Here is a 27,943-nt window from a genome sequence, read left to right on the forward strand (position 1 = left end):
AACACAAGGATGGTTTACCAATAGGAAAAAGTTTCAGTAAAGAATATTGCAACAACAGAATTCATGTTCACGTGGATAAAAATCACATGCTCCAATTCAACATCTGTTAGCAACAATGGAAAATCATAGAACAGGGTGTGTCTTGTTTTTGTTTGTTTGGTTGGTTGGTTAGTTTTTGTACATGATTGGCCTTGTTTTCAGAAATGACTTGAAGGAAGAAGTTTCCAAAGAGTCAAGATTCGGGGCTGGTGGGATGCCTGGGCTGGTGAAGTGATTCTTTTTATACACTGACCCATCTTGTCAACTCAAAAACTTTTTAAATTGCACGGGTTTGATCACCAGAACCCACGTAAAAATCAATTAAATGAATAAGAAACAGAAGAAGCAAGGCAGCTGGGTATGGTGTACATTTGTGATCCTGATGTCAGGAAGGTAGAAACGGCCAGCTAGCTGGCCAGCCAGCCTAGCACATTTGACAAGTTCCCAGACAGTGAGAAACCCTGTCTCAAAAACCAAGGTAGACATCACATGAGGAAAGGCAAATGAGGTTGGCCTTCACATACGTATGTACACATATATGAAAGCACACACGCGCGCGCGCACACACACACACACACACGCGCGCGCACACACACTCACACACGCGCGCACGCACACACACGCACACACACTCGCACACACGCGCGCGCACACACACGCACACACACGCACACGCACACGCACACACACATGCACACGCACACACACACGCACACACAATAAATGTGCAAGGACATTTGTTGCAAGTTAAAATGGAATAGAAAGTACAATCTAACTGTCCATCAACAGAATAAGGAGTGTGATGTATGAGCTATAATAGACTATCATTTAACAGTTGTATCAATAAACTCTCAACTTATTCAATAACAAAATACACTGGGAAAAAATTGAGGCTATATATTGACACATCACTATCCTACTTGCATAACATTTAAGAAGCATACAGAGAGAAAATATATTACTTATTAATTATAGCAAAAATATGCAACATTGCATGGAAATGATAATTTCCAGCTTAGGATAAGGATTGCCTTGGAGGGAAGGGGGAAAAATGAGACCAGGAAGTGGTAAAAGGGTCACTGGTTTTATATGTCACATTTTGTCTTAAACTGTTATATAACTATAATATTCCTTCCCGTATTTTGTCTACCTGCTGAAAGTATAATTTTTAAAGAATTTCTTAATAACAAGTCAACAATGAAATCAAAAGAGAAAAGTGTGAAGGAAGCCTGAAGGAGATGACTGGAAGCTGGAAGCCAGCCAGGGTGACAGGGTGAGACCTTGTCTCAAAATGAACACACAAATAGAAACTTGTTCCAGGACACATATGCACGTCGCGACAAATGACAATATAAACATGACTTACCAAAGCTTGTAAGGTATGCCAGGAGCCATCCTAACACATGTGTGTCTCAGTAGCACAGTTCTTGCCCAGCAATGAGCAACGGTTGAGTCTCTAGAACTCTAAGAAAAAAGATCCTACAACCACCAAAACTAATACATGCTGCACTAGTTAGGAAAACACCAGGCTGAACACAGCAGATAAGGAAATAGCATAGATAAAAATATAGAGAGGATAGAAAAACTGTAAGATAAAGAACTCAAAACCAACCTAAATTTGGCTTTCTGAAGAAAGAAAATCAATTAGCTTCTAACCTAACTAAGAAAAAGAAAATCTCTGAATGAATAAAATAATATAACATAAATCAAAGTGGCAACTACAGTAAAATTATCAGAAATTAAAGGGATAATGCGGGTCTATTATATACGATTTCCAAAAATTGTCCAAGAGACCATCTGTGGCAAATAGTGCCTGCAGTGAACAGTGCCGTATCATATTCCTTTAACTCTTACTAAAAGGCCATAGCTTACCTTAAGTGTTCCTACTACACAGGCATGGTAAAGAGGGCAAGAGGAAGCTCTTGGTCATGGTATGTTTACAGCATAGATCATGGTAATGGTTTCACAAGGGTATACTTATTTAAAAATTAAGCAAACTATAATTAAATGTGTACAACTCCTGTGTGTCAATCACACTTTAATAGTGTGGAACTATTTTTTAGGAGATAGTTTGAATTAGACTTCCAGTATGTAAAAGAAAAAATTCCAATAGCCTAAATTGATATTAAATGAAAAGACTCCTTCCCACACATTCACTATGGCCTGGTCCAGCTCCCCAGAGACAACCATTGTTAGAAATTTCCTGTTTCTCCCACACATCCCACACAGGAACAAGCAATTCTATTCCATATAAACGCCTATTTTCCATATAGATGTCTATTTAAAAATGTCTATTTTCTCGGCCTGACTTAGTGCATACTATGGTGTTCTGTTTGAGTCCAAAATTAAAATCCAAAGTCCTCAGATGTGGCATCAAATTTAAGTCAAACCCATTCATGGGAACAAGATCCCAGGCTTGGGAGACAGCTCAGACAGACAAACACTTACCCTGAAAGCACAGGGCCTGAATTCAGTCCTCAAAGCCTAAATTTTAAAAACATTGGGTGTATTCATAGCACACACTTGTAATCCCAGCCCTCAGGAAGTGGAGACAGGTGGATCACTGTAGCCCACTAGCCAACCTAGCCTACTTGGCAAGTTCCAGGTGAGTGAGACAATATCTAAAAACAAAACAAAAAGCAGACAGAGCCTAAGGAATGACAGTGCTGTGGAGTATTCCTTTTCACTCTGTGAATAGATGTCACTGTGACTGGGTTAGTAAGCAAGCTTGTGAAGGGTGCATTCAGGAGGTCCACGAACACCTGAGTAGAAGAATAACGAATATTTATTTAGGGAACACTTGCACACTGAAGGTAACTAGTTGCTGGGTCTTCTGCCCTTGGAGGAGCAGGATTTGGTGATGCAGGACAATGATCAGGTCTCAGACTGTCACCCCAAGAGAGAGAGTTCAAGAGCCACCCTCTCCCTCTTCCTTATAAGGGATCACTTTGGCGCACCAAAGCCATGCCCTAAAACCTCGAAACTGTTGGTAGAAACAAATTCCCACTACACTTCCTCCTTTTGTCTAAATGAGAGGGTTCTAAACCTGAAACAAAAGCCATATACAATGGGGATAGACATCAAGTATTGTCCAGGAGAAAATAAGGTTAAAACTTTCACAAATTTAGGCCTACAGCCAGCAAGAGCAACAACAAACAAGAGACACATACTAAATGTCCAAACTATAGGATCGGCAAGATCACAGAGATTATTCCAACAGCTGTCCTATCCTGAGGAGTCTGAGTCTTGTATCTAAACCATCTTAGCTGTGATGTGAGAGGAAAGTAGCACAGACTATCTAGTCTTCAACCACATCAAAGACCTTGGAAGGAAAATAGTATTACCTGGGTAGGATGTACAAGTGGGCAACTTCCTAGTATTGCAAGGAATGCCAGAAACAACTTTGGCTAAGGCCTAGAATATCTGACAGACCATTTTCAGAAGCAGGGGAGACGATGTGGGAGGTCTTTCTGTATGCAACAAATATGTGTTGTTTTTATTGGTTTATGAATAAAGCTGTTTTAGCCAATGGACAGGCAGGATTTAGCTAGGCGGGGAATTTCCAACAAAGAGACAGGAAAAGAAGAACAAGAGATATGCCATGAAGCTTCCAGAGAGGCAGAATGTTGGGGTGTCACCGGTAAGCCAGACCACGTGAAGACGCACAGATGAATAGAAATAGGTTAATAATTCAGAAGAGAGCTAGCCAGTAAGGAGCAGAAGCCATTGGCCACACAATTGTAACGGATATAATAGTCTCAGAGTGTTTATTTCTTATGTGGCTGTGGGACCCAGTGGGCAGAGAAAAACCTGATCCAGTGGGACAAAGATGAAGAAAATGTTCTACACTCTGGTGCCCAAACACGCTGGGGCTAACCCAACGGCCACAGCCAGCCCACATGGCCCACAGCCCACTTTGGGTGCAGGTGCTTATATGGCCCATCAGGGTTGGGAGGAAAGTAACTAAGAGTGTACCCCAAGCCTTTGCATTACCTGCTGGTACAAGTGGCCCAATGAGGTCTGCTAGGTATACGCAGACAGAAGAACATGGTACATTCTCTGTGGTAAACAAAAACAGAGATTGGAATGTAAAAAATGCAAAAAGTCTGCCAGACACTCGGACCTGGGCTGCTACCAAGGACCGTGTCTGGATCCATGGTCCTACTACAGCTGGGTCTGTGCTGATGTCCATTGTCCATGGTAATACCAAAGGCCACATGGATACCCAGAGTCTTGGCCACAACCTGTGGCCATGTTGGTGTCTGAGGGTCATGTGGCTGTGCTAATCTGAGTGACCTGCACTGCCACATGGAACCACGGTGTCAATCAGGCCCAGGCTGCTGCCTAGGGTCATGTGTGGGCCTATGTCAGGATCTGAGTTGATGTCCATGGCTCCTGTCACCACTGAGGGCTGTGTGGAAGTAAGGGGTCTGGATAGCCACCTGAGACCATGTTGGTGTCCAAGGGCCTTACTCCAACAGGACCATACTGATCTGGGTGGCCTGTGCTGCCACAGGGGCCATGGTAATGTACAGGCCCAAGCTCCTGCTGATGGCCATTTCTGAGTCTCTGTTCCTGTTGTAGCTGAGGTCTTCGATGTTGTTCATGGCCCATGATGCCTCAGGGGGTTATAGGCACCATGCATGGTGAAATCTGAGGTTCATGCTGAATTGCACCCCCTCTCACTGACCCTGGGATAGTAGGCCCCGCCCTTCACCCTGGGTGTGGGACAGCTGGTCCCAATGGCATGGGCCTAGGAGGGCTCTCTCTGCGCCTTGCCTGAGGGGAGTGGTCCCCCAAGTGACCAGCTCAACTACCACCCAAACACACATCCTGGGCCTTGGATTGGCCTGCCCTAACATCTACCCCATCTATGGCCTGCTGGAATGTATGAAGGGACTGGTCCTGCAGAACAATAACCACTGGATCTCCGTGAGTTGGGACAGCAGCAGGGTATCAGAGAGGAGTTATGGTGAGGGTCCAGTGACGATGGTGTGCCAGAGGCCTTGAACCAGACCAAGGACTCATTATAATGAACACTGTGTGGGAGGGGCTGATTGGACAAAAGCATACCCTGCATGACACACAAAGCACCTAGTACCACTAGGATGAGTAAAAGGGTATTGGAAAGAAGAGGAGCAGGGTGAGGGTTTTGTTTTGAAACGATTTGGGGGGTTCTTTTGGGGGTGATGTTGCAGGGGTGAGGGGAAGTTTGGGAGGGCCTGGGAAGGGAGTGGGATTGAAGTTCATGATGTGAAATTCCCAAAGAATCAATAAAGAACTGTGTTACTAAAGAAACAAAAATAAAAAAGCACCATGTAGAACTCTGAAGCAAATCTCTCCTGGCTGTTGGTCCTGGGGCCAATGTGCGATTATCTGAGATCTGGCTTAAGTTTTCTGTTGTTCATTTTGTTTTTCACTTAGTAGCTTTGTGTTAATAGAAAGTCCATTCACTGAAGGATTTGCCTGGCATTTCTGTGATAAAACAGAAGGCTTTGCAACAGCAACAAAGTTATTATTATTGGTAATAAAATGCCAATCTTGGCATTATTACCAGTAATGTTGGTAATCACGAGTGTCATTCAGAGAAAATGATAGAGCACAGTCCAATTGATTTATTACCTTTCAGCCCTCCATGTATGGTCTCTCTCTTCTCATGCTTGACTTTGCCTTAAATCACTCTGGTACCCATCAGTAAGAAGAATGTCTCCTTTGTCTTTCAGGCTCTTCTGACCTATAAGACTGACCCAGCCATGAGAAAAATGTTGAATCATCTCTACTTCTATATCATGCCTGTGTTTAACGTCGATGGATACCATTTCAGCTGGACACATGTAAGTTGATTTGCCGATAAAATTGAGAAGGGGACTCAGTAGGTCATAAGAAAGTAAAAGGAGTTTCCTGGTCAACCCACTAATGGGTTCCAGAGACATGAGAGGCTTCCTCCACAACCATTTTCATAATTTGCTTTTGCATTAGATTTCATAGAAGGAAGGAGTTCTCTTTCCAAGTAGGTTATTAAAAATCCCTAGCATCACCTGATTTATTCAATTTGCCTATAAAGACAAGCCAAAGGAGATGGGGGGTGAAAATGACCAAAATAAACTGTATCAAATTGTGTAAGGTGGGGGGAGGCCAAAAATACAGGTGACACTAAATTGGTGTCAGAAAACAGAGCATGAGGCTGGGCCAAGGCTGATCCTTGCCTCTGTCTTCTCCTGGCTGGTCTGTGAATGCAGGAACTGGCCCCAACATGATGTGCCTTCACCCACCAGGCAACTAAAATACATATGAATATTCTTTTGTGCTCTTAGTTTTAACTCTCAACTTAACACAATCTAGAATCACCTAGAATTTGATCAGGCTGGCCTATGGACACATGTGTGCGGGATTTCCTGGATTGTCGATTCATTTAGGAAGACCCAGGCCACTATGGGCAGTACCATTTCATAGACTGGGCTCTGTATTGTGTGAGGGAAGAGAAAGCTAAGTGCTTAACATGCAAGCAGGAATGTATTTACTCCCTTCATTCAATAAGACTAGCTGCTTGAACTCCTGTCTTGACTTCCCCCAAAATGACAGACCACAATCCGCAATCATGACCCCAACAAACCCTTTCTCTCCAAGTTTCCTTTTGTCAGGGTGCTTTTATCTCAGCCACTGAAATGAAGCTCGGACATGTTTTAAGTGCTTCGTTCTCTGCCTGGTGTTTTACCCATGTCTAGGATCGATTCTGGAGAAAGACAAGGTCAAGAAACTCAAGGTTTCGCTGCCGCGGAGTCGATGCCAATCGCAACTGGAAAGTGAAATGGTGTGGTAAGTTAGACTTTAAGTACCACAACCTATAAATAAATAAGTAAATAAGTGAAAAAGTAAAAAGACATGGGTAAGAACACTACAGCTATAATCTTCAAAAGAAAGTTTTTAAAAATGATTTTTTAATATGTAAAATAAATCCTAAGCTTTCAATTTGTCAGCCTAACCCTGAAAATTTGCCTTGTCCAGCCCTAATACAAAGGGAGGTGTTTAGGTTTACTGCAGCTTGATGGGCTGCGTTCTGTGGCTATCCCTGGGAGGCTCCCCCTTTTCTGAATAGGAACAGAGGGGTAGTGGACTGGGAGGACAGTAGGGAGGACAGGAGGGAAGGGAAACTGTGGGTCGGATGTAAATAAACAAATACTTTTTAAAATTTTAAACACAGATAAAAGCAGAAAACTGAGGAATAGCTGCCATTCATAGAACTAGTCTAACTACTGAAGGCTTGCTGTGTAATTGGTTCAGGGTTCCCACACATGACATCAGAGTGACAATAACCCTGACTTCACAACTGCAGAGACCAAAGATGTCCTGTCCTTGGCTGGAGTCTACCATCTTGCCACTCAGTATTTTCCTAGGCACTCACATCGGAAAGAGATTTCCCTGCATCCCAGGCCATTATCTTCCACGCAGGGGGGAGAGTGTCATTTTATGAAAGACACACTTTTCCGAATAAAGGGGTAGGCAGGGATGGCGAGCGGATGAGAACCCCTTGACTGGAATACTTGAACAGACACAGGGTTGCAGAGGGCGCTGTACAGAGCTGCCCACTTACAGGGTCTATGATTAAGTCCTTCAAAGCACAGACCACAGAAATCGATTCCTTCTATCGCGTTTGGGGGTCTACATTAGAAGGCACTGCCCCATCCCACCAGTATTAGACAGAATGACTGGGAATGGACTCAGGCTCCTTCTACCCATCCAGGAGAAAGCCCTCTATCAACCAGAACTGTGACTAAGAATGAAGAATTGCTGAGAAAAAAAAAAAAGGAAAGAAAAGAAATAAAAATACCTCAAATTATGATAGAGTTTGATTCTGGTCAATTATTGATGTTTAATAAGGATCAGGAGAAACAAATAGATCGAATAGATGTTTATTCAGAGAGAAATAACTTACAGCATAGACAGATGAACACCAGCAGGTTCCTGGTCCCAAGGATGCCTCCAGATGCTCTCCTGTCCCCTGCTGCAAGCAAGAGAGCTCTCCGAGCCCCCTCCTCAGACCTAGTTCCCCCAGGTAACTTCCGGCCCTGTCTCCACCCCCAATGGGCGTGGTCTATGCCACAGGTACAGACAAAGTGAATATCTCACTACAATCAATGGTTTGGATGACCCTTTAATCTGTAAAGCTGCAATACCATCTCATGATATTCTTAAAGGGCTGGAAGGATCTTCCATAAATGGAATACCTAACTCACTTCCAATCCACACAGGACCTGAACACCATTGTCCTCTTCCTCCCTATATCTACAACAGTCGGTTAACCCTGAGCCTTAACCCAACTGGTGAAACCCTCCCTCTCTTCATGTGATATGAGCAATTTACCTAGTGCTTACATTTGTGGAGAAGAGGGTGCATTGCATGAATACCATGTGGTATTATCAACGGCTTACTGAGTCTGCAAATTATTTTCTCCAAACTAGGCTAAGTTGGTATGTTCGTGGTAATTCTCTCCAAATATTTGCAACACCTCCCCGCTAACTTAACCTCCGGGGGCTTTCCAAAGATGAGGACATCTGAGGATGGAAGCCTCAGGAATGGCATTAGTGCCCTAATAAAAGAGGCCAAAGGAATTCGATTTCCCTTTCTCCCATGTAAAGAAACAACTACAAGGCTACCCCTATGAGAAAATTGGTCCTCGTCAGATACTGAAATGTCTAATAACTTGAACTTTAAACCTCTACAGCTTTGAGCCACAAATTTCTACCTGTAAATCACCTCATTTGCTGTGTCCTGCTCTAGCAACCAAAATATACTTATATACTCCCTCAACCCTCTAATTAAAATAAAAATGGAGCTGGAGAGATGGCTCAGCCATTAAAAGCTAGACTCAAAATAAAAATCAAAACAAAACCAAACAAGAAAACTGTATGTGTGTGTGTGAGCATATATGCATATGTGTGTGAAGTTCCTGCTCATATATGCACACTGAGGCCACAGAAGGCATTCGATATCCTCTGCAACTCTGCCAAAACACGAGCATCGTGTTTTCTCGGCCGGGCAAGCACCAGCAACCCTCCTGTCTCTACCCTTTCCTGGAGCTGGGCTTGTTGTGTAAATGCTGGAACATCCACTCCAGGCCCCGTGATTGCTCCGCAAGCGCTCTTAACTCCTGAGACATTCCTCCAGCCTATGTTATTTCTTAAATCCCCCCTTTGCATTTTCTCTGCTGGAAGCATTCACAGCCTCAAACCCCCAGGAATGTTCCACCAGTTAGTAAGTGCCTGTATCCATGTGTATATCACAGGTATTCGCCAATCGTCTCAGTAGAGTACACAGGAGAGGAAATGATGTGAGCAGCAGCAGGCAGGCAGGCAGCTCCGCCAGGCAACCTTAGAATGTTGATTATATTCGGTTACAAAGGGAAGAGAGCTGTGCTCTTTGCTCTTCGTAACACAGCATGATTCCTTCATGCATATTCCTTCTTGATTTCTGCCTTTCCACGGCAGTCTCTACTAGAAGGCTTTTGAGTCTACCCAATTTTTTAACCATTGATTTTTTTTCTCTCTCTCTCTATGATTCAACCCTGGGGACACAGAAAAGATTCTATCAAACTTCTCTTGTAAAATAGACTGGCATAAATAATGTGCAAACGCAGGCAGCCAGGCTGCGGCCATCTCTCAGCCCTTGGATCTCTGCAGTGAATTCAGGTGATCTAAAGGCAAGGATATGCAGCCTGCCTCTCTCTCTCAGCCTCTATGCCTCTATAGGTCTGAGCTTAATTAATGAGACGGGGAACCATGCTGAGGGGAACACTGTAAGGTGGGGAGGCATGAAGTAAATATATGAGTTTCCTGAATAAACCCCAAAGGAACATCCACAGCACAGACACCCAGGACCAGTGAAAGCAGAGTCAACACCAAGCTGAAAATAAATACAGCTGAAAATACAGCTGTCTCTTTCTCCCGAAGTCAGTGAGCCTCAGGTGGGAAGAGCAGAACATAAAGAAAGCTGCAGACTCCCCCACGCTTTGCGGCAGTGGAGTCGGGGCTTAGACAGAGCATGTGGAAGCAGGCAACCTTTCTATCAGTTCACAGATCCTGGGGGCGGGGGGGAACCTTCCGGATGAATACTTCTCGGGAAGGCCAGCAGAGGGACACGCGAGGGGAGTACTGCAAATGGAGAGCACACACATTCATTTTATTCATTCATTCGCCAGCGGTCATGGAGTACATTGCCCTCTGGTAACCACTGGGCTTTACCTCCTTCCTCGTGCACGCCCGGTGGAGTGTGTCCAGCGCTGGTCTTCCTAACTTGGAACACATCCAGAAGAAAGGCAAAGCTTTAACCCCTGAATCACATTTCTGGAAAGGGATTATATGTGCTATAGGGACTCGTGTCTGTAATATAGTAATTTCTATCTGTAATACAGAAGTCTCATATTTACAATATAAAGACATGTACCTATGCAATACAAGGATTTGTATCTACAATATAGGCTTGTATCTATAGAACAGAGACTTGTAGTCATAATATAGGACTTAAATCTATAATGCAGGAGCTTGTACATAAAATATAGGATTCATATCTACAATATAGATATCTACAACATAGGACTTTGTATATAAGTATAGGATTTATGTCTACAATATACGACTCCTATCTATAATACAGGGACTTATATAGATAAAGCAGAGATTTGTACCTCTAAAGATGCAAATCTGTAATATAGGAAGCTGTGTCTATAAAAGGGCTCCCATTGCATGGCAACCCAATTTTAAAACATACACAAGTGATTTAAACAGATAGTTATTAAAAAGAAGATACCTCAGTGGAAAATAGCACCTGAATATGTCCTCAAAAATGTGCATCAAAATCACACCAGGGTTCCACTTCACGTCCACTAAGAGAGGTAATAAAATAGGTAAGTATTGGGGAGGGTAGCAAAAGCAAACAGTCAAGCTTGCTGCTGTGGTGTGAAATGCAGTCATTTTGGAACGTTTAGTATTTCTATAAAAATGTACTCTTAAGCTATCATACGGCATGGCAGTCCCACCCCTAGATACATGCCCAATAGAAACGAAATGTCAAAACATCAGCCACACAATGACCTGTGAGTGAACAGCCATAGCAGCAATGTAAGGAAAAACAAAACAAAACAAACAAAAAAAAAGGCAAAAGCCTAATGTCTACCAAGTGATGAACAGGTAAGCAAAATACTTCCATAGAGAAAGGGAACGTGATTCCTTAGCAGGATTCCTAAATCTGTAGCTGGGACCCCACGCAAAGATGAGGCAACATTCGGGCTCACTCGGTGTCATCGACTACAAACAACGGCTTGTAGAGCTGTACTTACAGGAACAGAACTAGAGACCTGTGTGTTAAATAAACTCTGAAAGATGAAGCTAGTTCCAGTATTTTGTAGATCAAATCTAAAAATGAACTTTCAGCAGGGAAGTAGCTAGACAAAGGAAAGCGTCCTTGCGCTCGGAGTTGGAGGTGGCGGTGGGAGGGTTCCTAGGCTGGTTATGTAAGCTGCCCTGGCTGGACTCCAGGATCAGGACCCGCGGGCATCTCCAGTGATGTTTCTGGAGGAGAAGGGAGGGGTACATCTTCGTGAATATATGTCTTGCTCTTAGGCAAACAGAAAGGAGAGGCTCTTTTCTGCGTGCCATTCTTAGTGTGTTTCTTGGCAATCCTTCCGACTCAGAGGAGGCATATGCTGGTCTCCTTTGCCGTGGTGAAATGGGGGGCGAGGAGACAATGAAAAGGACTGAAGTACTGGTATGTGCTTATGTGGATGAGCCTTGAGGGCACAGTGCTAAGTGAAAGAAACATGCCACCAAGTACTAATCGCCACAATGGCGCGAGCTGACTCCATCGGGCAAATGGTGGCATTTCTGAGGTGATGGAAATATTTTGAAATCCAGTAGAGGCAGTGATCGTGAATGTAGTGAAAACCCAGTGAATTGCGTGGTTAAGTAGTTATTTTTGTGGTATATGAACTATTGCTATTGTAAAAATGGACAATGGTGCTCTTATAAGAGATTTCTTAAGTTTCTATTGAGGAGCACTTAGGCATTATTTAAGGACAGTCTCTTCAGAATACTCATTTTCCTAGTATCATAAACTTAAGATGTGATGGAGTAAGATGGGTAAGATGGAGATAATTATGTTTTCTTATAGAGTTGATTTATGTGTTCTGTAAAAGAAAAGAGATGACCTCTTTTGGATAGGCATGTGTCTTTATTTAAAAAAATGAATAAAAGAAAAGAAACTGATATGCAGATATCTTGATAGAGCATCTGGGTGCAGAGAAGAACCTTTACAGGCTGGTAGCTCCTAGCCCACACCTGTGAAATAACAGTAGAAGGTCACTGGCTGTCTCCCTGAGAGGCCAGTTCTTCCAGCTGCAGGGCTTTTGTTTTCAGAGAGTCGTACTGAGAACCTAAGTGGCATTGCTCTGGAAATATTAAATGTAGGGGAAGGAGAGGGGCGGGGAACACATTGCTGCATTGTCTATGGGGAAAGATATATAAGGAGGATTTTGATCAATCTCCTCAGAAAGAATATAAATTCTCTTTCACACTGGAGGTATTCATACAATCCAGTCATTCACTAAGGATCTGTGGGTCTGCAATGAGAAGGCCTAAGGAAATGCTGGTTTGGCCTCAAAATAAGCTGAGGGAGAGAATTAATCCGTACCAAATGCTCAGAAGCCTGGAGCCGACAGCAAGAAGATGCTGCCTCGGGAGGCTGAGAACTTTCATAATTGGAGATGCACAGACAAGCACTGGACAACTTTTGGTTGGTAATGACAGAGACAAAGTGACCTGATGGAGCAGACCCAAGACACCTGTCACTGCTGATGGTGGTACTTCTAGCGTATGTAATGTTAATCCCATTTAAGATAAGATCAAAACAAATACTAAGCTCCTCTTAAGGTTCCGCACGCTGAAAACTATATCACAAATTCCTGAAATAATGAGTTCATACCTGACATTCAAATAATTATTCGTGATCTTAGAGAGACATGAAAGGGAAGTCTGTTGGCTGCCCTCGGTCTTCGCTTAGTGGACAATTACATGTGAAAAGGTATACTCATTAACTCGTATCTTCTGTGCAAGTCGGAGAAATTTTAAATTGCAGTCTAGCAACTAAAGTCCTAAGTTTGCTTGCGCTTTATATTAATGGAGTTTAAGAAGCTAGAGTAGAGTGACTTGGAAATCGATGTCATAAGGGGCTTGCTCCCCATTGGTGGGCTAACATTATTAAGGATACCTCATGTGATGTGTGACACTTATTTCCCTTTGGTAGCTAGGATCATCCTTGTGTCACTAAAGAAACTAAGAAAGAAGTTAGGAAACTTGCTCAGGAGGACCCATGAGTGAAGTCACAATGGAAAGTCAAATCTGTGTGTCACCTGTGTCCCTGTTTGTAACCACAGTTCTGACCCCTTAGGGATCAATTTGCCAGAAATGGTTACCATGGCACTCCAGTGCATAAAGAGTCAAATAACTGGCAGCTCTGAAGGAATATTTCACATATCAAACGAGAATACCAGAATTGCTTTGTCCAAAATTTTAAGACACACAAGAGAGATTGCAAATGTGTAGCAAGAAAGGAAAAGAATAGATTTCCCAATCACTATGAAATACCTTGGGCCATTCCTTGCCAGTTTTGATCTACACGCCCACGTAAAATTTGCAACATGATGACTAAATTCTCCAAGGAGGGGTGTTTTATTTCCGTAGCCAAAACTTAGCACCTCCCATGCAGACAGGTATTTTTCTAACCTACACTTCCATCAGAGGTGTGACCCTTCGAGGTCCTGAGGGTCTGTCTAGGCAACTCCGCCTGACCCTGACCCTCAAGGACGCTACTCTGACCTGTTTCCCATACATTGCCAGCAGGACCAGCCAGTGGGTGGGAGGGTCAGCACACAGCCCAGACCTGCCTTCAACTCTTGATGTTTCTGAGACCTTCCTTGCATATCTAAATTGATATTTTGATAATCTAGAAGTGTTTATAGCTAGAGACTTTTATCAACATACTTGTCACAATCCTGTCATATTGCCAGGAAATCCAGCTATCATTTTGTTTTTATATAAACACAATTAGAATAAAATTGTCCCTTCATATTGACGACAGGGCCTTCTGTTGTCATTCTAATCATTTCTAAAGTAATCTTACCTGGCTCTAATCATATAGAACAAACCAATATGAGGCCGCTTTCTTTTTTGCTGTCTTCTACAAGCAATAGAATTCTACGAATAATATTGTGGATTTTAGAGGAAAGTGTGTGACTTAGGACTGAAGAGATGGCTCAGTGGTTGAGAGTGCTTGTTCCTGCAGGAAAGCCTGAGTTCTGTTCTCAGTGTCTACATCGAGAGGCTAACTACCTGCAAGTCCAGCTCCAAGGGATGTAGCGCCCTCTTCTGGCTACTGCAGGAACCCACACACAAGCAGCATCTGTTCGCCTGTTTTCATTTACAGTGTCCTTTTAATTACCTCTTTAGAATGTTACTCAACCCTGTTACCCTGTCTCTGTAGCATTCTGTGACTCTCAGAGGTGTTCTTAATTCCTTCCAGTGGAACTCAGCTAAACTAAAAACAATTTTTTTGCAAACTCAATTCTTTCTTCATAAGCAAAACTCTTCATAAGCAAAACTGAAAAAAAAAAAAATGCTTTGTTTCCCAAGTTTAAAGAAAATCAAAATCGCTTTCATTTTCTTCTCTTCCTATTCAGTTTTCCAGTTCCACCCCCAACAAGAACTGTTTCACCTCTTGTGAAATTGCTCTGATCTTTTTTCTAACATAGAAACCAATTTTGTGCAAAAATCAGTTCACCTCTATAGCTTATAATCCCCACTCCTTATTAATAACATACCCAGTTACTTTATAAAATGACCTTCTTGGGGCTTGAGAGATGGCTCAGTGGTTAAGAGCACTGACTGCTCTTTCAGAAGACCTGTGTTCAGTTCCTAGCACCCACATGGCAGCTCACAGCTGTCTGTAGCTCCAGTTCTAGGGGACCTGATGCCCTCACACAGACACGCATGCAGGCAAAACACCAACGCACATCAAATAAAAATAAATTAATTAAAAAAATAAAATAACCTCCTCATGAACACAGACAGTAAACAATGTTTGGTACTAATGATGTTTGGTATATATATATAAAATATTTATTTCTCTGATCAACCATGGTGGTAAACATGTTAAGTAATAACATCCATTCTGGCATTATGAATAAATACCTTTGCAGAAGTGTTTGATAGGATGGCAAGGTTTTAAAACCTGAAAATTGCTTGGTTTGAAAATCTCTGAAGACACCAACATGTAAAGGTGACATTTTGAAGGGCAGCACAGACAACAGGCTCTCTCTTTGGGCTCTTGGGACACTGGGATTGCAACTAATTTTGAAGCCCAGTAGTTTTCCTGCCTGTTTGGCTGGTGACTCTCCATGCTGCTCAGCCTTGGGGGGAGGGGGCTCTACTGGTGCCTCAAACAGAGTAAGGGTTTTAATTTTTTTGGTGGTTGTGTTGTTGTTTTATTGGTTTGGGGAGGGTTTTAGCTTTCCTCATCTAATCCCTTCCCTGCCCTGCCAGCTGCTCTTCAGCCTCTGCAAGCCTGCTCTTCAGAAGCAAACCGGGCCACTCTGCTATCTGCCCCCTCTCACCTTGGCTACACCCAGTTTCTTTGTAACTCTTCCTAAACATTACTACAACAAGGTGTTCCTTCGGGACCACTGTTATTCAATACTTCCTCAGATTCCTTTTTCATTTATAAACTTATTTTTAATCTGAACTATTCAAAGTTAACTTCTCTGTTACTTTAAAAAAAAAAAAAAAGTCTTGGTTGATGTAACCCAGAACAGCACTGATATCTGGTATACAGAGATAATCAGAGTACTTAGAAAGCTAAGCCAGGAGCGGAGGAAAGCTAGGCCAACCCTGGGCTACGTAGTGATACCCTGCCTCAATCACTAAAGAAAGAAGTTGACTGAAGGTGGGGTTTAAATGAGTCCGCCAGACCCGAGATAAATGATAACTATGTGTTTATTAGAGAAACACTTACACCGATCAGGGTAAATAGCCACCTCAGTCTTTCTGCTCCGGAAGTCTCAGTCCTTCTGATGCTGTCTGCAACCCAAGAGAGCTCGAGCCAGCCCCTCCTCTGCACCTGAAACCATGCCCAAAATCCATACCAATGCACAGGATTTGGCCATGATTCTGGGTTTTCTCAGGATCCCCATAGGATTGACAGCGCCCCCAAACAGCAGGAAGCAATTTGGAGAGAATGACACCCAAATTCCTAAATATTGTTTATAAATGCTTGTTTTCATTTAAATAGGGTTGGCTATAGATGGTTAATGGTCACAGTCAAATTCTTTCTAAGGAAAAAAAGGGGAGGGGGTATGATACGGAAATGAATACTTTGCATTGGTATGGATTTTGGTTTATTGATACAAATTTAAGGTCAATTTTATTATAAGTGTATTTCTACTCTTTTTAGATATTGATTTTATACAGCTCTTTTTAAAAAATGTAGTGTGTAATTAAATACAGACTATAGGCAGTCACCTATGGTAGTCAAAACGTATGTTAGGTTTTCAAGATATACAAAGATATATTTCAAATGGATAGGTAGTCTTCAAAATCTTTCAAAGATCTACAGAATATGGCATTTAAAATTGTATACTAGGGTTTTTCATGACAATGAGACATAACTGCTCCTGGCAACACTAATTATTACACCAGAGAAAAAGATGGGCATCAAAAAAAAAAAAAAAAAAAAAAAAAAAAAAAAAAAAAAAACTCGTTATAGTGTTTGCCTTCACCATGGCAGGAATAGCCATTTGGACAAGAAACTGCTCTTGCCTGGACTGCTTGACAGCATGCTGTCCAAACTGGATGAGCAGGTCACAAAGAAAGGTGACTGCTAAGCTTTCCACCAGACAGAATGGTCCTTCAAGATTCCTGCTTCACAGAAAAGTCTGCCAGACACATTGCCCTATGAGGCTGAAGAGTGATGCCCCAACGTTACATAGGAACTTTGGGTGACTGTCTAGGTAGTGAGATGTCTCTGCCAATTCTAGAGTTTATATATTATTCTTCTGAGGTCTTTGATGGCGATAAAGACAGAAGGTAGTTATGGTTATGGTTTTCCTTAGTTATAATAAAAGATAAGTTACACAGAAAACTTTAGACTCACAAAGATAGGATAGATGATAAAATATTTTCTTTAAATTTTACCAAATGTTAGTGAACTAAATATTTTAGTTACAGTTCTTGCTAGATAACGGTTTTGTTATATATTATTTTACTATGCTAAAATTAAAACCTTACTTTTATTTAGACAGAAAGGAGAAGATGATGGGTTATGTCTTTCTGTATATATGTTTCTCCTATTGACCAGTAGCCAAGCAGGAAGTATGGGCAGGGTTATGAGACAGGAGAATCCTGAGGAGAGGAAGGAGAGGGTGAGCAGCCAGGGAGACACCATGTAGCTACCAGGAAGATAGGACTCCAGGCATTCTCCAGTAAGACAAGACCATGTAGAAATATATAGATTAGTAGGGTTAATAATGAAGAGGGAACACCAATAAGAAGCCTAAACCATCAGCCAAACAGTTTATAATTAAGTCTGTGTGTTTATTTGGGCTAAATGGCTATGGGACCAGAAGGGATGGAGAATTCCATCTACAGCTGACATTTGTTGGTACACCCAATAATCCCAACACTTGAGAGGCTAAGGGCAGAGGGTTGTAAATTCAAGGCCATCTTGGGCCAAATATAGAGATATGTCTCACATAAAATAAAACAGTAAGAAAAACATCTCATAGTTCCATGAACAATAAATATACCCAGTGAAAGAAATTAAGATTCTCTTAAAATGCCACACAGTTGTGGGTTAACAATAATAGTCTCACCTTCTGTTCTTTTTTATTGTGATCTGCTGATGGCAGCAGAGTTGTGAGCATCACTTCCCCTCTGTGTTGCCATGCACAGTACCTGAGCATCCTCAGAACTCTAGTGCGACAGAAATCACAAGAGGGAAAAGACGACAGTGTGACACTTTAAGTTCTTCTAAATGGTATTTTATAATATGAGAAAAACATACCAAATACATTTCCTATAGTAACCCCCCGAGGATACCAGGCACACGACTGAACTTGTGCATTTGTTTTCTAGGCTGCTATTTGTTGAGCTGGTTGTGGAGGAAACAGCAACGAATAAAATAAGCTAGGTCAGACTGTGGTAGATGGCCTGCAGGAAATCACAACAGCAGGAAAATGATAAGAAGTTGATCCTGGTGGGGTAGGTGAGTGAGCTGAGGGACGCCTCCCCTGGTGACACTGGAGAGTGCAGGTCTGGGGAAGGAGCTATGCAGAGGGCTGGGACAGTAAAGTCTCCAGGCTGGGAAGAACTTCCAGATGCTTAAGCCAGAGAGGCAGAGACGGGCAGACAAGCTTGGCTTGTGCGCAATCCCTGGGCGATGTAGGTAGGTCCTGCACCATAGTAAAGACGTTCAGTTCTGCTCTGAATAACCTGAGCAAACGCCAGAGAGCATGAACAGACTTCCTTTCCAAGGGAACATCTAAAATACAGTGTGACTAAACTACTGGGTTTTAAAGGACAGATATTTGGATTTAAATCATGCTTGAAAGCTTTGTTTTCAAAATGTAATAAACAGGTTGATCTAAGAACAGGGCTCTCTACTTTCTTAGATAAATGTGATATATAACAGAATGAATGCTTTGTAACTATCTTCATTGCATAAAGAACTAAGTGTTTTTTAAAATAATTAAAAATAAGCATCCTCAGGGCCTACACCAATTTAAATGTTGGTCTCACCAAAAACACCCTCACATGGACACACAGAATAATATTTAACCAAACATTATCTGGCTAAATATTTAACCAGATTGCCACATAAAAATGAACCATCAGAGACACACTATGGTAGAAATATATATATGAAATATCTGTATGTATACCTACATGTATTTACACAATGAAGTCAGAAAAGCCTTCATGGAGGAAATATTATATTTAAATGTTAAGAATATATTTATCAAGAGGTGCATTCTAAGTAGGAGAAACACATGGGGGCCTTAAGGATATCATTGAAGAGATGGCAGGGTGGATGGAGGAACAGTGAGAGGCCCTGTGTGGCTGGGTAACAGAAGAGGAGATGAGCTAGAGGTACCCAAGATAGAACACGCGCCAACTCTGCTGAGCTCTTGGGCCACAGCAAGTTTGCTGCTTCCATTCCAGCATCCGCTATACTCCTCCAGCTGGCACTGTGCGTATACGAGGTTACGTCACAGAGCAGTCCACAAAGAGTCACAGCCCAGTACACCTTCAGGGTGCATCAGCTGCACTGCGAGATTTTGAAAGGAGAATTATTTTTCTCCAAACAAATGTATAATTGAGTGAACTGTATAATCCACATGACTGTTGAAGGCAAGATGGAGCTTGCCAGCGGGTTCTAAGTTTGCAGTCTACCTTGGTTTTGCCTCTTGGGTATATTTTAATGGAAATCGTTGACAAAGCAAGAGTAATTAAGAGCCTCTGCTAGCATTCTGTTATGTAACAAATACCAAGACTCTAAGTTCATAAAAAAAAAAAATGGATTTGGGCTTACATTTTCTGAGCTCCTAGACAGCCATCAGTTGGCCCTGTTGCCCTTTGCCCTGAAGCATCACCCTGTGTCAGGGCAGGAAGGCAGGGTGCGAGAAAAATCTCACCATGTTGCCTGGAAGGAAAACACAAGAAAGGGAAGGGACTGGGACCCCACGAGATCTCTCTCAACGGCATGTACCCAGGCCACACCTCTTAATGATTCCACCAACCCACAATTTGCCATGGGCTCCTAAACTTTAACCCCTGGACCTCCAGGGAGCAGGTATCTCAATCAGAGTGGCAGTTTGAAAGGCTTGTCAAGCAGGAGGGTAACGGCTGACGTTGGTGTCCACAAGGGGAAGCTATAAATGGAAAGGAAAGATGCACAGAAGAGACAGCCGTGTTCAACAAGATACCACTGAAAGCAGCATCTGGGAGAGGGTGGGCAGAGAGACTTCCCATGGGGGGCAGGGGCTGGTGAAAACCATTAGCCCAGCTTCGGGCAGAGCATGGGAGGTATTCGTAACAACTGAGGGAAAGACTCAGTAATGAGTAGTGAGGCATAGACCTGAAATACTGAAGAGATGTTCTTGGTTAGGGTTTCTACTTTTGTGACCAAACACCATGACCAAAAAGCAAGTTGGGGAGCAAAGGGTTTATCTGGCTCACACTCTAGCATTGCTATTCATCACTGAGGGAAGTCAGGACAGGAACTCAAACAGGGGCACGAGCTGATACAGAAGCCATGGGGGGGGGTGATTACTGGCTTGCTCCCCGTGGCTTGCTCAACCCACCTTCTTATAGAGCCCACTCACCACCGGCTGGGTCCTACCCCATTGATCACTAAACAAGAAAACACCTTACAGCTGGATCTCATGGAGGCATTTCCTCAGCGGAGGCTCCTTCTGCTGATGACTCTAGCTTGTGTGAAGTTGATACACAAAACCAGCCAGTACAAGATCTGGTAGTCAGATAGCCACCCCGCCCACACCTCTTGCACTGACCACGCCCACTGGGGGGTGGGGACAGGGGCAGACATGATGAGGAAGAACTAGGTCTGGGGTCTGGAACCCCGGAGCTCTCTCTTGCTTCCTGGACAGAGATGGGACAGAAACCTGCTGGCGTTCATCTGTCTCTGTTGTAAGTTACTTCTCCCTGAATAAGCATCTATCCAGTCTATTTTCCCCGGTCCTTATTTTTCCACGAAAAGATCTTTCCCAAGCAGTGGGACTCATGGCTCCTGTGTACAAAGGGTCAGTGGAAGCTCTTGTAAAGAATTGTTGCCAGGTTCACATGAACACAGAGAGATCCAAAGCACAGCCACAAGCCTACCCATGCCCCTTGGTCTAAAGTCTAAGCTTTTGATTTTGAAAATGCAATCTAAGGAAGCAGGAAGGTGATGTCTAAAATTATTTGTGATACAAGTGCAAACGATTCAAACATTGAAAACCATTTAAATTATATATTCAATTAGTGAGACGTCAGAAGTTCATTAAACCGGGCAATGGCGGCTGGGTGGTTAAGAGACTTACTACACTTGGGTTTGTTTACCAGTCCTGAGATGGCCCTTAACAGCCATCTGTGAATCCAGTTCCAGGGCATCTCACGCCCTCTGTCCACAGCATTACACGCAAATGCATGGCACGTCATGTATATACACACATACGGGCAAATTTTTCATCCACAGGAAAAAAAATTAACACGTCTTTAAGGCGTATTAATTAAGAAAGCTTGTGAAGAAAAGTTAGACAATGCTGAGTATTTAACCCCCAACACCTGAGTCCCTGAGTAAAAAGGTCATGAGTTCAAGACCATCCTGAGCTACAAAGTGGGTTCTGCGAGCCAACCTTGGCTACCTAACAAGATATTGTCTTAAAAAATAAAACACATCACAACAAAAACATTGAAAAATGAAAACAGATCTGGCTGTGGCTTCATATACTTAGGTTTCCACTGTGGTTGCCATTCCAACAAGTTTATAAAATATTTGAGTCTGTATGTAAATATAACAAATACATGGAGGGAGGAATATCCCAAAATACATTGGTGGTTTTGTATTAGTTTACCCTCTTTTAAGTATTCCTTTAGTGATATTCTGCCTTCATTACCTCATACGACCTCTAACTGAGGGTTTAGCTGACCTTTTTAAAAGTAAGCCCACAGACTATTTATAAACTAATACAAAAAGGAAAGACAGTGACATTTTTGGTTTCTAGGGAAAAGCAGAGGATGCCTAGATGGATAAAGAGTATTTTGTGTAACCACAGATATTCCATGACCATCCAAAAGGCTTCTCAATTAGTAAAATCTGCGCTTGGTTGAGAAAACTAAAAATAAAACGAATGTGCTACCACTAATTAAGCATTTTTGCTTCCTTTCGACTTGGCGTTTGTAATCAGATGAATTAATTTGCATTAGGAAAAGGGGCGGGGCTGAGAGAGGCATTTCATAGGCCTTGGAGGAAATCATATCACCCTTGTCTTTCACCCATTCTTCGATGCCCTCACTAACCAGCACCAAATTACTCCTCCCTCTCTCCTGGGCCCTCCTCCATTGCCTTCCTAGGATTTCTCTGGAGTGTGAAATATGAAAGAGTTCAAAATTTTACCCTGACTAAAATGTTTTACAAAAACTACTGCTTTCCCACAGATGTAAATAAAGCATGTATAGTAACATGGCATTGTGTGTTTTGTGAAGTAAAATATTCATCAAATTATATAGACATCCTTTCTCATTTAAAAAGGATTGTTTTTCCAGGGAGAGTCCAACTATGTCGCCTGGGCATACACCATTACACCCAGCTCTCGTGTTTTAATTGACAAAGTTTATGTATTTATTTTGTATAACATGATGCCTTATATTACATATACAGTGTGCTGTGGGACCCGCATACTTAAAAAAAAAGATCTGGCATATCATTCTAGCCTACATAATTCTAAGATAAAGATTCTAGAATGCCCTACTAGCCAGCTCTATAATAATAATAATAATAATAAATAGGGCAGTGAGATGATTCAGCAGGTAAAGACATTGCCACCAAGCCCAGTGACCCCTGTCTGATGCCCATATTCCAGGAATCCAAATGGTAGAGAGGATCAAACTGTCATTTGACCTCCACACATGTGCAGATAAAAGTTCATGTATGTGACATACAAACAAAATAAATGTAAAATATTTTAATTTAAAATAATATTCATTTCATTCACTACTAGATTTCAGAAGGATCCATCAATGACAATGTAGTAATAGTATTCAAAGTTATTGTCTCCTTCCAATTTTATTTTTTATTTTTGTTTATTTTTAATTATTTGTATTTTATGTGCATTCATGCTTTGCCTTCATGCATGCCTGTGTGAGGGTATAAGGTCCTCTGGAACAGGAATTACAGACAGTTGTGAGCTTCTAGTGGGTGCTGGGACCCATTTTATTTATTAATAGTCTGGGGCATCTGTTTTATTTGCACATACTTTAAGGTATACTAGAAAATGACAATTCAGGCTCCCGAGAAAGCTCTTGCCTTTCCTCATAACCTTAAATTACAACTGACCTTAAAAATGCAAATAGAAATTGGATGTACTAGGCTAAGAGGGACCTTGCTGCAGGGCAGGTTGACTCATTCAACAAACATTTATTGAAGCCCCTGCTGGGAGCAAAGTATGATGCCAGGGAAACAGGAATAATACTCCATTTTCATACCTAGGACATAACAGTAGTGTTGGAGACTGGCATGTAACTACCAGCACAGGTCTGAAGTTTAGTGAACATCAATAAATAAAGGCAATAGCATCTCATTCTCAGAGGACATGGGGAGATCTGGAAAGCTGCAGGCAAGGAGCTCTGTCTGCAAGAACTTACTCTTTAGAGCAGTTTTGAGATAACAGAAAAAAATAAGAAGAATGTGCAGTGATTTCCCAGGCCCTTTCTCCCTCACACATACACGGCAGCATTCTAATCAAACCACAACGGTAGGCTGGAGTCAATAAACAACCCTGCATGAACAAACTGTCATCCAAAATCCGTGGTTTATGTTAGAATTCACACTTGGGGCCTTTGAGAAATGTATAATGTATAATTCTATCAGGAGATATAGTTTCAATTCCCTAAAAATGCTGTATGCTCTACATATTCATCCCTCCAGTCCCAGCCCCTCAAACCATTGACCCTATGTGTTCTCTGTCATGTTGTCTTTTCCAAAACATCATCTTGCAACCATCCCTCCAGGATGTTCCAGATTCCAGAAGATACCAAAACTCACAGATGCGCTAGTGTTTTGTGCAGCACACAACATGTGCAGCTAACCTATGCAATCTTTCCATGGGTCCTTTTTCCTTCCCTTTTCTGTTCTGGTAACAGTTTCACCAGGCTAGTCTCTGAGATCACAGATGGTTGCCATCAGAGCAGTCTTCTATTAACTTTAAAATGATCTCTAGATTTGTTATAATACCACTTAATAGTATGCTGTGTTGGGGTAATAAGAAAAAAGTCTATACATGTTCAATATCAGCACTTTTTAACAATCTTGACCCATAGCTAATCAAATTTAAAGATGCAAAACCCACAGATATTGAGATACAGTAATAGTCAGAATCACACGATATACGGCCTTTCTAGATTTCCTAAGGTTTCATTTTAATTTTACACACATATCCACCATATGCATGCCTGGTGCGGGCAGAAGCCAGGAGCAGGTGCTGGAAGCATTGGAACTGGAGTTGCAGACAGTTGGAAGCTGTCATGTGGGTACTGAGAGCCAAACCTGGTCTTCAAGAGTAGCAAGTGCTCTAACGACTGAGCTACCCCTCCAGACCCTTGATCTCTTTTTTGTTTTTTAAAGAATGTGTATTAAGGTTCCCACATGTCTTTGTACTGTTTGACAGCTCATTCCTTTTCACGTGGTAAGTCATATTCTGTCTTCCAGATGTCAACAATTTAGCCTCTATCTACTGAAAGATGGCTCGCTTGCTTCCAGATTTGGGGAAATTATGAGTATAGCTACCACAAACACCCATGCATATGTTTTTGTGTTATCTCAATTCCTTGCGATAAATTCCAAGTGATTTGGTTGCTGTGTTTCATTTTTGGGGGGGAGAAGGGGATCCTAGCAAATTGCCTTCCTGAATGTCCATACCTTTTTATGCCCCTGCTAGCAATGAGTTCAGTGTTGGTGTTACAGACTTTGCTCATTCGATGTGTTAGCTCACTACTGTCATATTCTTAGTTTCCCTGGTGACGAAGCAAGGAGCATCTTTGCATGTGCTGACTTGTATGTTCATTGATACCTTCTTTGGTGAATTATCAAGGTCATTAGCCTATTTTCTGATTGACTCGGCTTGCTTTCTTCACATCCTTTATCAGACACCCATAAATATTCTCTGAACATGTGACTTGCTTTCTCGTTCTCCTGGTGTTGTCTTTCAGGGCAATTTTCAACATTTTAATGAAGTCCTACTCAACCAGTATTTATTTCATGAAACCATGACTTTGGTGTTGTATCTTTTAAAAAACAAACATCATTGCCTTACTCAATATCATCCAGACTTTATCCTGCCAAATTCCTGAAGATTCTGCATTGTGCATGAATTTGCATGTAGGGTGTGAGGTCTTGTGTTTAGGATCTGCTTTCTGCACATGGACATCCAGCTGTCTCAGCACCCAGCATCTAATGTTAAAAAGGGCTCTTGATATGGGAGGGTTCTAATAGACCCCAAGGGGAAGCAGCGAGGGGAAAAGTGGGGAGAAAGAGGAAGTGGTGTGAGCAGGAATAGCAGAACAGATGGGCCAGGGTGGGTCTGTGGCTACTCAAGGACATGTTTAAGAGGCCGTGAACCCGGGGATGGTCAATGCATAGGGACTGGGACACTGTGCTAAAGAGCCAACCTTCAAGCTGCCTGTGAGGAGCTGGTTAGAGAAGCATCTGTGGGGCTGAGGGAATTGACATCACGTTTTTAGATGCAGTGTTTCCAACCTATGAAGGAGTTTACAGTGGCGGGGCACCTGTTGACTGCAGTCCAGAGGAGTGGGGTGGTTACGAGCTACAAGGCTACAGTGGCCACATAAAGGAGAGACAGACTATGGGAAAGCAGTGACTGATGTCGGGGGTGGGAGTGGAGGGTAGGGACATGGCATCACTGGAGAGCTGAAGGTCATTAGCCAAGAAAATGATTTCCCCAAAGAATGTAAGTAGACGAGAGGGTGAGGGCTGGGGCAAAAATTTAGGAGAAGGCATCCTTTACCCTGAATCCCACAAATAAAATCATTTACTCAGTAAATGTGGTAAGGACAGCAGAGGAGACACAGGAATAGAAATAAGAGAAGATGTAACTCCTTCTATCAAGATGATTGACAGTTTAGTAAAAAAAAAAAAAAGCCATTTATTAGATGTGATAAATGTCACAAGGGGATAAAGATGATTACAGAGTATACATATACCCTATTAGCTGTAACAAACTTAGTGATGTATACTTTGGGAAGGTAAAAGTTCAAATGTATGTCACTGAGCTAGTGGTCTGAAAAGTCTACACACACACACACACACACACACACACACACACACACACACACACACACAAAATTGTTTCCCTTGCCAGTTACGCAAAGCTACCTACATATACTTTCCCTTGTGGTTTCTTTCTCCACACTCACAGGCAGCAGCAGAGTATAGCATGTTCTCTCTGGGACTCTACCTCCTTACAGGGTACCCTCCCTCTGACACAGAATCTTGGGGTTACACTTAGAGCATGTCAAGATATTCTCAGATAATCTCCCTAACCTAAAATCCTTAATTCATCATGGCTACCAAGTATCTTTTTCCTATCCACTCACATATGCAGGTCCTGCCAATTGGGGCCTGACAAGGGTGTGGTACCATTTATAACAGTGGGTCTAGAGGAGACTTATCCCCTTTATTCTGAAAGCTGTACTGAGCCATTGTAAAATTTTTAGCATAACATGGTAAGACACATTTTAGCACATGTAACTTGGGACTTTGAGGATACGGATTGAAGAGAAGCCTGGAGTCAAGAGGACTCAGGAGAGATCTTTGGCTAAGAGGTTATTAACTAGGAAAGGGATACAAAAGGAAATTAAGACTATGACTAAGAGCTATATGGCTTGCTGAGTACAAAAGATTGTGCCTGGCATTAGGCATCATAGTATACAATGTTAATACACAGAGAGAAGCAGATGTGACATTTAGAAGACTTTGGGCAGGAAAAAGAAGTTGATTTAAGATAAATTAAAGTTGGCTTGCAAACTAAGGTTTAGGATGCAAAGTGTCCTTGGAAGATACCCCAAGGACAGAAATCAATTAGGTAATGCAGCTCTTACAGCATTAAACTTTATCCTAAAATCATTGAAAACAAAATTTAAGACCATCCACAAAAATATGTAATTGCTAGATTCTTTTTACCTAAGCTTGAGCCCATCCAATTAGCTCTGTCTTTTCACTCCCAAAGTTCCCAAACTTTCATTTCCCTTCTACATGCAAAATTAATGATGGGGGCACATCCCTACGGCCAGCTCCAAAATGCTCACACTTGGCTCAGCTTTTCCTCTTTCCTTCCCAGGAGTACATCAGAACAACTTACAAACTCTCAAGGTAACTGCATGAGAGAATTTTCTTATTGCTGTAGCAATGTACTAAAACATAAATAGATAAATAAAAAGCACCTTAACAAAGGGAAGATTTTTTTTTTTCCGCTCATGACTTGAAGCTACAGTGGACCATGGTAGGAAGGCGCAGCCACAGAAGCACAAGGCAGCTGGTCACATTATACCCAGAGTCGGGCAGCAGAGAGACAGATAAATGCTGTGTTCATCTTTCTTTCTCTTCATCCAGTCTGTGATTCCAGCCCACAGAACCGCATCAGGGTGCTCATCTTTGCTCAGTTAAAGCATTCTGTAAACCAAGATACTCAGAAATATATTTCCAGAGTAAGTCTAAAATCCAGCCAGACTGACAACCAACAGTAACCAAATCGATTGTTTAAAATAATCTTACAGCATAAATAACTACTTTGAGATACATTCCTGACATGTCAACACTTTATCCTGATAGCACGGGTATGCCTTGATCGATATATAAAATAAGAAACAAGGAGGAGGAGGTGTGGCTTGGTTCCCAAGTCCACCAGGACAATGCAGCCATGGCAGTATAGTCTATGATAACCAACTGAGTCATTTAGCGCATTTAGTGGTGCGGATGTAACTGGAGCCCAGTCCCCCCGATTCAGCCCATTGTTCTCTACCTTCTCCTCCTTCGCACCTAAAGTCCAGGCTCCACGCGATTTTATCATCCA

General features: G+C 42.2%; 1 protein-coding gene across 1 annotated transcript in view; it reads left to right on the top strand.

Moving 5' to 3' along the window:
• The window catches only part of Cpa6 (carboxypeptidase A6), a 91,077-nt gene that overhangs the window by 34,598 nt on the left and 28,536 nt on the right, over nucleotides 1–27,943 (top strand). Inside the window, exons 3-4 of the mRNA XM_051197052.1 lie at nucleotides 5,763–5,873; nucleotides 6,765–6,855. Of these exons, the coding sequence (XP_051053009.1) occupies nucleotides 5,763–5,873; nucleotides 6,765–6,855 (202 nt within the window). The remainder of the gene's footprint in view (nucleotides 1–5,762; nucleotides 5,874–6,764; nucleotides 6,856–27,943) is intronic.

Source organism: Phodopus roborovskii, unplaced genomic scaffold, assembly GCF_943737965.1.
Source record: "Phodopus roborovskii unplaced genomic scaffold, PHOROB, whole genome shotgun sequence".
Lineage (NCBI taxonomy): Eukaryota > Metazoa > Chordata > Mammalia > Rodentia > Cricetidae > Phodopus > Phodopus roborovskii.